The sequence below is a fragment of the Toxorhynchites rutilus genome, chromosome 2 (genome assembly GCF_029784135.1).
Source record: "Toxorhynchites rutilus septentrionalis strain SRP chromosome 2, ASM2978413v1, whole genome shotgun sequence".
NCBI classification, from domain to species: domain Eukaryota; kingdom Metazoa; phylum Arthropoda; class Insecta; order Diptera; family Culicidae; genus Toxorhynchites; species Toxorhynchites rutilus.
This window is the reverse complement of record NC_073745.1, coordinates 169,614,111-169,625,198: the sequence shown is the minus strand read 5'-3', so window position 1 is coordinate 169,625,198 and position 11,088 is coordinate 169,614,111. Positions and strand designations below refer to the sequence as shown.

The following is an 11,088-nucleotide window of genomic DNA, read 5'->3' as shown; positions in this document are numbered from 1 at the left end:
AATGTCCAACTAAATATGTCGCATTACAGGTCCGTCCAATTAGTTAAATGTCGAGATAAGTGTAAATTACTGTACTTTCAATCTAGAAACAATTTAAGAATTGGTGAAAATCAATAAGCTCAGAACAACTGCCAAATTCACATACTCATCGGATCCTGGCAAACAAATTATGAAAAAATCAATTTGTGTTTTATTATTATTTTGGATAATGTTTTAGAAAGCATTGAACTGTTTTTCCTAAACTCTATTTTGGAAGGCTTAATGGTCCTGAAAAGCGCCTTGTTTTGTGGAATGGTTCCAATTTAGAAAACTTAGTACTCGTGGTTTTAAGAAAAACCATTTCGAACGCCCTCGATGCCGCCTTGTTCTGGTTTTGCCACCAAAGCAGATTGTATAAAGAACAAACTTTTTTCTTCCGCTACCTGCTGTCGTTTTGCGATTGCGTTGCCACTCGCTGCAACTGCCTGTTGTTGTCTTGATGTCCACCGAACCGAATGTGGTCTGTTCTGAATGCGAGTTTTCTTATCGTCGCGAGCAGCTTTTCCACTTCGGCGGCCGAAACTATATAACGCCGGCTAGGTGGACTGATGCACTGACACTAACGCGCTCGGCCTAGCTACCCTTGCGGGGAACTCCAGATCAACACGGTTCGAGCGGGATTTTGCCTTTCCCTTCACTTTTCCTCCTTTACCATGTCCAGACATGGCTGCTTGGGTTGATTTGTTGATGTGTTGTGATGCGAACCGATGTGGTGTACGGTTTGAATGAGAATGATCGTTACGGCAGCGGAGCGGGGATTTTTAAGCCTACTGGCTGGCTCGAGAATTACGCATGTGTGAGACTGCGACCAATGTTTCTTTCTTTTTTTCCTTTTTCCTTTCCAATCGTGCTTCATTCTATTTCGCTGCTGCTCTGGTTGCCCGTTTTGGTCGGTACGATTTGAGTAGCACAAAATGGACCAATCAAAAATGGGCACATAGTGCATTTTTTGACAATGCTCGATATTTTACAATTATTCAATTATTTATCTCAAGAAAAATGAAATGTTATTCGTTATGATAGATGCGTAGATATATTTCCTATCAATTGATGCAAAAACCTTTGCGATCTATTGAGAAATGCTCAAGTTATAAGCGTTTCAAATCTTGCATTTTTTCCTACTTGTTCAGTGCCTAGATTTCCATTTCACCCCCTATATCTTCCGGTTAGACGTAGTCCTACGTCAAAAAACAAGAGAAAGACACAATTTAAAGAGAGAGGAAGAACCTTTCCTAAACGAAAATGAAATAGTTTACCAAAAAGCACAAGGCATAAAATCTAAACGAAAACCAAAATATAGAAAACAAAAGGTCAAGCGAAATTATAGGAAAACATTCACAGACTATAGAAACATTAAAATTCATAAAAGTAAAATTAAAAGAAGAAGAAAACGTTAGTTGATTATTTTTTCAATAGATGACACTTAATATAGAAAAATATTGACATTTATCAAATTTTATAGCCTTTCCAGAAAATGATGTTTCTCGTAACAGTCAACGCACATCATCTGGCGATCGAAAACTTGCGAGACAACCCCCTGTTATTAATAAAAGATAGAGAATGTAAGGTCCAAGTAGGAATAAGCAAGATCATCCATCCAATTAATTTAACTACAATCGAAAATACGATTGATACATTAAGTAGCACTTCATATCAAAGATTAACCAATACAAATCCACTTGCAAACATCATCAAGTACAAAGTTCAGCAACTATACACAACGTTCTACGGATTGAAATCCAGAAAACCTCGAAACAGACGTTGGGACATCATCGGCACAGTATTTAAATTCATCGCAGGAACACCTGATCTGAGAATAATTAATTGTACAATGAACGAACTGATCAACCAAAACAATGAACAGCTCAAGATTAGTTTTCAAAAAAGCAAGAGAGTTTCACAAATTACCAACACTATCAATAAAATCGTGGAGAATTCTTTCACAAACAAACTTATATTGGACGAAATTGAAACGATAACAACAATATTAAACATCGATAACATCAACCATCTTCTTGACAGTATCCAGGACAGTAACTTTATCAAAAAGCTCGCTTGTTAGCAACAAAATACTATCTCTGAGAGAAATAAACGCTATAAGGACACTGTTGCAAGATCAAGGCGTCGCAGTAAATTTTCCGGATGAGGCTCTACAATTTGGAAATTGGCGCTGAGAGACGATATACTTTTATATATACTTAATGTTCCCCAGCTGGAAAATTCAACATCAGACATCATTAGTGTTACGAACGGCAACTGGTCAGCAAGTAACGGGAGGTGAATCCATCTACCTAATAGACTCCCTCGTGAGAAACCCGTTACACATCGTAGCGTCATGCTGTCATGCAAACTGTCAGATTGACTAAACTGTCAGATTGTACAACAATATTTATTTGTGAATACTCGCACTGAACTCGTTGTGGATTCCTAAATTCAATCTATTGTTTTTCCATCTGATATTTACTATTATTACATGCAATACGGAAAGTCACCGAGAAGACTAAAAATGTGAGAAACTATGAAATGCAATTATGAATTTATGTATAATAAAATTAATTTCAGCTTAAAGCTTACTAAAAACAAATACACGAGTTTGCTTTTGAGAGTCCGAATCGTGAACGTCTCCGTAACATAATCTTTAAGATTTTTATCGATAAATCTACCGGACAATCGAGAATGTCGCAACAGGTTTCGAACGAAAACACAGTGGCTACTTTGTGTCCTGCATGCGGACGCCCGGATGAAGCCGAAACCAATATGGTTCAGTGCGAGCGGTGTTTATTCTTCTACCACTTCGGTTGTGCAAACGTTGGCGAGAGCATTGCAGACGATGATCATCATTTCGTTTGTGTGCGCTGTAACGATCGTGCACCGACAGTCGCCGGTTCCAGATGCGGCAAATCGAGCACATCAAGCTGTAGAGCAGCAAGGGCAGTTCTCGAACTTCAACGCCTTGAAGAAGAGCGTCAACTGGAGAGGAATTACATAGGGAAAAAGTATGATATACTACAAGGCCAACTGGATGAGGTAGGAGAAGGAGGTAGTGTAAAGAGTCGCCGCTCACGTCGCAGTACGCAGAGGACCCAAGATTGGGTAATGAACCAGGCAATTACGACTACGAGCATCAATACCGGGATGTCGCAAATCCCCGTATGTTTACCGTCGCGGACTGGTGCAATACCAAAGGAAACTTCTCTAGTACCAGCACAGCATAGATCGACTAGCAACACTATCACCAGACCCGAGGATCGTTCCGGTATAGCTAGAACACCGATTCCGCACACTACGATGAAATCACCGGATCGCCAGGCACTTCCCATACTCACCGATAGTAGATCATCACAAATACCAACTACGAATGAAATAGTATGCAACCCGACGAGTAACTTAGAAGCGAATCGTCAGATTTCGAGTACGCCAACTTCGACCGTGACGTCTACTGTACAAGTGATTAACGAAACAGCGAAACGAAACATTACCGTTTCGCATGACATCTCCTCCGATCATCGCAATCGACCGACTGTGGTGGACTTCAATATTTCCGCAACGCCGACGTCAGAAGAATTGACAAAGCAACTGTTCGAGCTCCAGGCAAGGATGGACTGCCTTCGGATGCAGCTTGCGGCTAAGCAGTCCGCTCAACCATCAGTGGTCAGCAGTCGTTCAACTATCGGTGCTCATTCAGTCGCACAGCACAACCAGCCTCCGTTATCATTACCCATGCCGGAAAGAATTCCGTTATACGAGTTTCCAGTTCGGTAAGTCAGGCGTGTTCTAGATCTACTGGAGCAGTTTCGGTATGCGCAGCGAGCCAACCAGCTTTTGACTCTACGCCGCCAAATATACGAAATATAGATTCGATCTTAAATCGTATGGCAAATTTATTTGCACAAGGTAAGTATCAACAGATTACATTCAAACCAACAGATACAACTTACTTAAACTATCTTATACATAACACTAACATAAATAACACTAATAGTTTTCGAAGAGCAAAGCGTACAAATCTTCTCTGTATGGACTCAATACGATTGACTGCATTATTGTAGAACGGCGCCCAAATTACTGAACAGTATTCTAAAGTTGAGCGGACTATTGAACAGTACAAGGTTTTCAAACATGCAATGTCTCTGAAATCCTTTGCATAGCGAAAGATAAATCCAAGCAGAGAAGATGCTTTGCTGGCGACATATGACACATGCTGTTTAAAGGTGAGATGAGAGTCAAGCATTACTCCCAAATCCTTCACAATAGACTCTCGGTTTAGTGACTGCCCACGAAGAGAGTATGTGAAGCAGATGGGTGATTTCTTCCTACAGAAACTGATGACAGAGCATTTCGAAGCATTCAGTATCATCATATTGTTTTGACACCACTCAGCAAATATGTCCAACTGTTGTTGAAGGAAAACTGCGTCAGTACGATCGTTTATGACAAAGTACAGCTTGAAATCATCCGCATAAGACAGCTTCTGGCATTTGATTGAGAAGTGAATGTCATTCAAATACAGCAGAAATACGAATGGACCGAGATGGCTGCCTTGTGGTACACCAGATGACACAGGAAAAGATTGAGAAACATGATCACCTATTTTGACGGACATTTGACGACCCGTGAGATAAGATCGAAGCCATGTTTCATGTTTCGATCATTCATTATACTCCTCCTACGTCGACCGAACCATGTAGCCCCCCCATGCTTCAGGCTTTCATACCGCCACACAGAAGCACTCCTCAATCGAACGCGAATTCCTCTTCCGTTCATACAGTCTCCGCTTGCTTATCTCCGATAGTTACTCCTATGGTTAGTTACACGGCAACAAATTCGACTTCCATTCACGAGGTACCAGTTTCCCCACCATTGTCATTTCACGGTCCCAGCTCACAGCAACTCGCTGTCAGACATGTCGTCCCCAGGGAGCTACCATGTTTCTCAGGAGATCCCGTCGAGTGGCCGTTGTTCCTGAGCAGTTTCCGAAATTCGACTGAAATGTGTGGTTACTCGGAAGGCGAAAATTTGATGCGTCTGCAGCGATGCCTAAAAGGAAACGCATTGGAAGCAGTTAGGAGTTATTTGATGCAGCCTTCTTCGGTCCCGTTGATTATGCAAACATTGAAGACATTGTATGGGCGCCCAGAGCTGATCATCAACTCACTATTGGTTAAAGTGCGTTCCACTCCGACGCCGAAACCAGAGCGGTTAGAAACTATAATTAGCTTTGGTCTAGCGTGTAAAAACCTGTGTCAGCACCTTCAAGCAGCAGGACTGCACTCACATCTATCAAATCCTTTATTGTTGCAGGAGCTTGTGGAAAAGTTACCAGTCAATATCAAACTGAACTGGTCTCTCTTCAAACGGACTCGTCCTATTGTTGATCTTTCCACCTTCGGTTCGTTCATGGACGAGATTGTGGTTGCAGCAAGTGATGTCACTTTCACCCACGATATAGATGGTCAACGAGCTTGCAAGCAGGATAAACAAAAACCAAAAGAAAAATTATTTGTGAACGCACACAATACTGAGAAATCTACACACTACCCAACCAGCGGATCAAACAACTTGAATCGTAAGGAATATCAACCTAAACCCTGTACAGCCTGTGAGAAAGAAGGTCATAAAATCAAGGACTGTACCACCTTTCGGAACTTGACGCTTGGTGACCGTTGGAAACTAGTCCAAGAACGGCGATTGTGTCGGCGATGTCTGATTGGTCATGGAAAATTTCCGTGTAAAGCAGGGTTGTGTGGTGAAAATGGATGCGAGGACAGACACCACAAACTCCTCCATCCCGGAAAACCAGGATCATCGCAGACGATCGATGTCCCGAATACTAGAAGCACGGTTACAATCCATCGTCAACTTCAGTCTTTAATTCTTTTCCGATTGATTCCAGTGACATTCAAACGTATGCGTTCCTTGATGACGGCTCATCGACCACACTGGTAGAATCAGCAACAGCGCGAAAGCTAGGACTATCAGGCGATATCCATCCCCTCTGTCTGCAATGGACTAGTGACATTGAGCGCATGGAATATGACTCACAACTAGTCAAGATGGAGATCTCGAGCCTGGGGAGTTTGAAGCGGCACGTTCTGAAAAAGGTGCACACTGTGAAGAACTTGAATCTTCCAGTTCAATCGTTGGACTACTCAGCATTGCGTAAACAGTTTCCACATCTTCGTGGTTTACCCGTGCACAGTTATGAATCAGCGTCTCCTACAATTCTGATAGGTCTGGACAACTCATTCCTAAAGGCAACCTTGAAGCTTCGGGAAGGTTCAAAAGGTGATCCGATGGCGGCCAAAACAAGGTTGGGTTGGACAATTTATGGAACGTTGAACGCAGAAGCAAAAACGGCAGTTCATCATCAGTTCCATATTTGCGCTCATTCGTCTGATGAGGACCTACACAATTTAGTGAAGGAGTTTTTTAAGGTAGAAGCCGTAGGATCGGCCAAATCATCCGTGGTGGAATCTGACGATGACCAGCGTGCGCGTAAGATACTGGAGAATACAACCGTTCGCACAGCCTCTGGAAAGTTCCAAGTCGGCTTATTGTGGAAATACGATTGAATTGAATTCCCGAACAGTAAGCCCATGGCCGAAAGGCGGTTGCGATGTTTAGAACGCCGTCTGGCATCCAAGCCCGACTTATACGATAATGTTTAACATCAAATGCAGCAGTATCAAGCTAAAGGATACGCACACAAAGCTGATCCTGAGGAGCTCAGTAACTTTGACCCTCGACGAACCTGGTACCTGCCCTTAAACGTGGTCATGAACCCAAAGAAACCGCATAAGGTACGGTTGGTCTGGGATGCTGCGGCAAAAGTTCAAGGCCAATCATTGAACTCCGCTCTGTTGGCTGGTCCCGATTTGCTCGCACCGCTTCCTTCAGTTTTGTGTCCTTTCCGACAGTTCGAGGTGGCCATCAGTGCAGACATACTCGAGATGTTCCATCAGCTCTTTATTAGACCGGAAGATAAATCAGCGCAGCTGTTTCTGTGGCGAGACGATCCCTCCAACCCGTATGAAGTCTTCGTTATGGACGTCGCGATATTCGGCGCTTCCTGTTCGCCGTCGGCAGCTCAGTTTGTGAAAAACCTAAACGCTCAAGAGTTCTCTGATCAGTATCCACTAGCAGCAAAAGTAATAGTGGAGCATCATTATGTTGACGATTTTGTATACAGCACAAACACCGTGAATGAAGCAGTCGAACTAGCACAGCAGGTGAAAGAAGTACATTCTAGAGCAGGATTCACCATACGCAACTGGTTGTCCAATTCCCCCGAAGTGATCTCACGGGTCGGGGTTCCAGGCATGGAGTTGTCCAAATATTTCGAGGTAGCAAAAACGGCCACCCAAGAACGAGTTCTTGGTCTAGTTTGGAAGCCAGATCCTGATGTTTTTGTGTTCCAAGGACTATTCAGCGAAGAGATCCGATCACTGCTAGGCGACACTGTTATTCCGACGAAAAGACAAACTCTAAGAGTCGTCATGAGTATATTCGACCCCTTGGGATTGGTGGCTGTAGTTGTAGTCCACGGTAAAATATTGCTACAAAACATCTGGCGGTGCAAGACAGATTGCGACCATTCCATACCAGACGAATTACTCGATGCATGGAGACGATGGACTAAACTGTTGAAGCAACTTGAGCAGGTCCAAATTTCCCGCTGTTATTTTCCTGGATATTCCGATAGAAGTTATCATTCCTTGGAGTTGCATATTTTTGTAGATGCAAGTGAGGAAGCGTACGCTGCCCTGGCTTATTTTCGCATCGTGGATAGCTCTGGAGTGCGCTGCTCACTTGTCTCGGCGAAGACAAAAGTGGCTCCTCTGAAACCGCTCTCAATCCCTAGATTAGAGTTGCAGGCGGCTGTTCTTGGTGCAAAACTGTCAAAATCGGTAGAAGACTATCATACACTGCCGATAGTTCGCAGAGTGTTCTGGACCGACTCTAGCACCGTACTTTCCTGGTTAAGGTCAATACGCAATACGTTGCATTTCGTGTGACGGAAATTCTCGAGCTTACGCAGGTGGAAGAGTGGCGGTGGGTTCCTTCACGCTGGAATGTAGCCGATGAAGCAACCAAATGGGGCAAGGGCCCTAACATAAGTAGCAGCAGTCGTTGGTTTCAAGCACCAGCATTCCTGTATCAAGAGCCAGATACCTGGCCACAGCAAGGTCCATGTGTGGTTGAAATAACGGAGGAGCTTCGTACAACACACCTTCATTGTCATCTCATCAGGCAGCAACTTATAGATTTCGAAAGATATTCGAAGTGGGAGCGATTAGTGCGTGCGATAGCGTATGTGTACAGGTTTATAGACAACTGTCGCCGTAAAATCGAGAATTACTCAACGGAACGATCTGGGTGGTTGAACCAGAACGAGTTGCAGAAAGCGGAATGGACTATCTTCAAGCTCATTCAGCACGAAGCATACGGAGATGAGATTGTGACCTTTAATAGAAACCAGCATCTTCCAGTGGACCAGCGGCTAAAGCTCGAGAAGACTAGTAAAATCGTTAAACTAACCCCTGTGTTGGACGACCAAGGTGTTTTGCGTATGGATAGTCGTATCACCAATGCACAGCAATTCTCCACAGATTTCAAGTTCCCGATAATTCTTCCCAAAGGTCATTACGGGACACAGCTGCTCGTTGACTGGTATCATCGTCAAAGCAAGCACATCAACACGAAACAGCGGTGAACGAGATGCGTCAGAAGTTCTATGTGTCAGAGATGCGTTCTGCGTTCAGGAAGGCTAAGAAAGTGTGTCAGTGGTGTAGGATCTACAAGGCGACTCCAGTGGTTCCAAGGATGGCTCCACTTCCTCCAGCAAGAACTGTCACCCATATCCGCCCATTCAGCTACGTTGGTGTGGATTATTTCGGACCTGTGTTGATCAGGCAAGGTCGCAGTGAGGTGAAGCGTTGGGTCGCCCTTTTCACCTGTCTGACGATTCGTGCCGTGCATCTAGAGGTAGTGGCGAGCATGTCAACGGAATCCTGCAAGATGGCTTTTCGACGGTTTATTGCAAGAAGGGGCGCTCCAGCTGCAATATACAGCGATCGGGGAACCAATTTCGTAGGTGCTAGCCGTGAACTGGAGCAAGAGCTACAGAAAATCGATCAGGGATTGGCAGCTACATTCACCAACGCGGAAACTCAGTGGTATTTCAATCCGCCATCTGCACCGCACATGGGGGGGGTCTTGGGAACGCATGGTTCGGTCTGTAAAGTGTGCGTTGGCTTCACTCTCCACCATTCGGAAGCCAAACGAGGAGACCTTCAACACTCTGCTGATCGAGGCCGAATCAATGGTGAACTCGAGACCACTCACCTACATGCCGATTGAGTCCGAGGGTCACGAGGCGTTGACTCCGAACTGCTCCTGATGCTAAGCACCAGTGGAGTGAATCAACCTCCTAAGATGCTAGTCGACGAAAGGGTAATATTGAATTCGAACTGGAACTTGTATCAACAGCTATTGGACCAGTTCTGGTGTCGTTGGGTTCGTGAATACCTCCCAACAATCACAAAGCGATCCAAATGGTTTACTGACTGCAAACCGATCGAGTCTGGTGACCTAGTAGTTGTGGTGGAAGATCGTTTACGCAATGGATGGATCAGGGGTCGAGTGCTACGCGTATTTCCGGGTCGTGACGGGCGAGTACGAAGCGCAGAGGTGAAGATCGCTACAGGAGTGTTGCAAAGACCGGTAGCAAAGTTGGCGGTCCTGGAGGTTGGTGGTATAGCTAGAGAGCACTCTGAGCAATACGGGTCGGGGAATGTTACGAACGGCAACTGGTCAGCAAGTAACGGGAGGTGAATCCATCTACCTACGAGACTCCCTCGTGAGAAACCCGTTACACATCGTAGCGTCATGCTGTCATGCAAACTGTCAGATTGACTAAACTGTCAGATTGTACAACAATATTTATTTGTGAATACTCGCACTGAACTCGTTGTGGATTCCTAAATTCAATCTATTGTTTTTCCATCTGATATTTACTATTATTACATGCAATACGGAAAGTCACCGGGAAGACTAAAAATGTGAGAAACTATGAAATGCAATTATGAATTTATGTATAATAAAATTAATTTCAGCTTAAAGCTTACTAAAACAAATACACGAGTTTGCTTTTGAGAGTCCGAATCGTGAACGTCTCCGTAACAATTAGAATTTACCCATTGGTAACCAACAACCGTATCTTACACCAGAATCCAAGAACATCAATCTTTACACAACAACAAGACCCGAAGATTTTGTCCAGAAATCATCATTCCTGAACGAGTTACGCGATGAATGCGTAGCTTCGTTGATTCACGGAAGACAGGCTACATGTAGCTATGTAATGCAAAACAAGACGACCCAGAAACTTATCACGGAAAATTCGATCCTGATTTCTAACGCAAAAAACCAAATCCTACAAACGACATGTGGACCAGATAATAGAACCCTGAATGGAAACTTCCTCATTTCATTTGGAAACTGCTCGATATTGTTTAACAATCAACGTGTCAAGAATGCCGAGATAATAAGCGAAGCAAACGTCATCCAAAGACCGTTTCACAATCTCAAAATCAACTGGAAACACCATAAAAACTACGAATTAGAAAAAATCAACAATGAAACTATCAGCAACAGAAATAAACTGGAGCATGTTTACCTCAAGCAAGTTCACATTAATCTTAAGCTCTGGAGTCTTTTCGGCGGATTTTCTCTCATGCAAATTGCATGCCTCATTGTAATCAGTTTCATTCTTTACAACAAGTTGTCACCCACAAGAACTTATTCAAAAGCATCAGATATCGAAACCGGACGTTCCTCACTCGAAGGGGGAGTAGTTAACAACGAGACCAACCTTAACCTCCGAAGTGTCAACCCTGGGATGAACACGACTCCAAATTTATCTGAAGATAAGCAGTGCCCGCTCGAACAACTCAGAGCCCTACAACAGATACAACAACAACAAGCAGTTGCTCTCGAACTTTTAGAAAATAAGGAAACGAACCTAAATAAACAATGACAATGTTTGCC

General features: G+C 43.8%; 1 protein-coding gene across 1 annotated transcript; it reads left to right on the top strand.

Moving 5' to 3' along the window:
* Positions 1 to 6,713: 6,713 nt before the first annotated feature.
* LOC129766366 (uncharacterized) lies at positions 6,714 to 8,752 on the top strand. Its single transcript, XM_055766890.1, has 2 exons — positions 6,714 to 8,006; positions 8,078 to 8,752. The coding sequence occupies exons 1-2, from the start codon at positions 6,714 to 6,716 to the stop codon at positions 8,750 to 8,752; spliced, it is 1,968 nt and encodes a 655-aa protein (XP_055622865.1).
* Positions 8,753 to 11,088: the final 2,336 nt, after the last annotated feature.

What these genes read in the sequence shown, in the direction of transcription:
- LOC129766366 (XM_055766890.1), top strand. Translation starts at nt 6,714, where the DNA reads ATGCAGCAGTATCAAGCTAAAGGATACGCACACAAAGCTGATCCTGAG. An exon ending in TCTGGACCGACTCTAGCACC is followed by an intron (nt 8,007 to 8,077) that starts GTACTTTCCTGG and finishes GAGCTTACGCAG; the next exon opens with GTGGAAGAGTGGCGGTGGGT.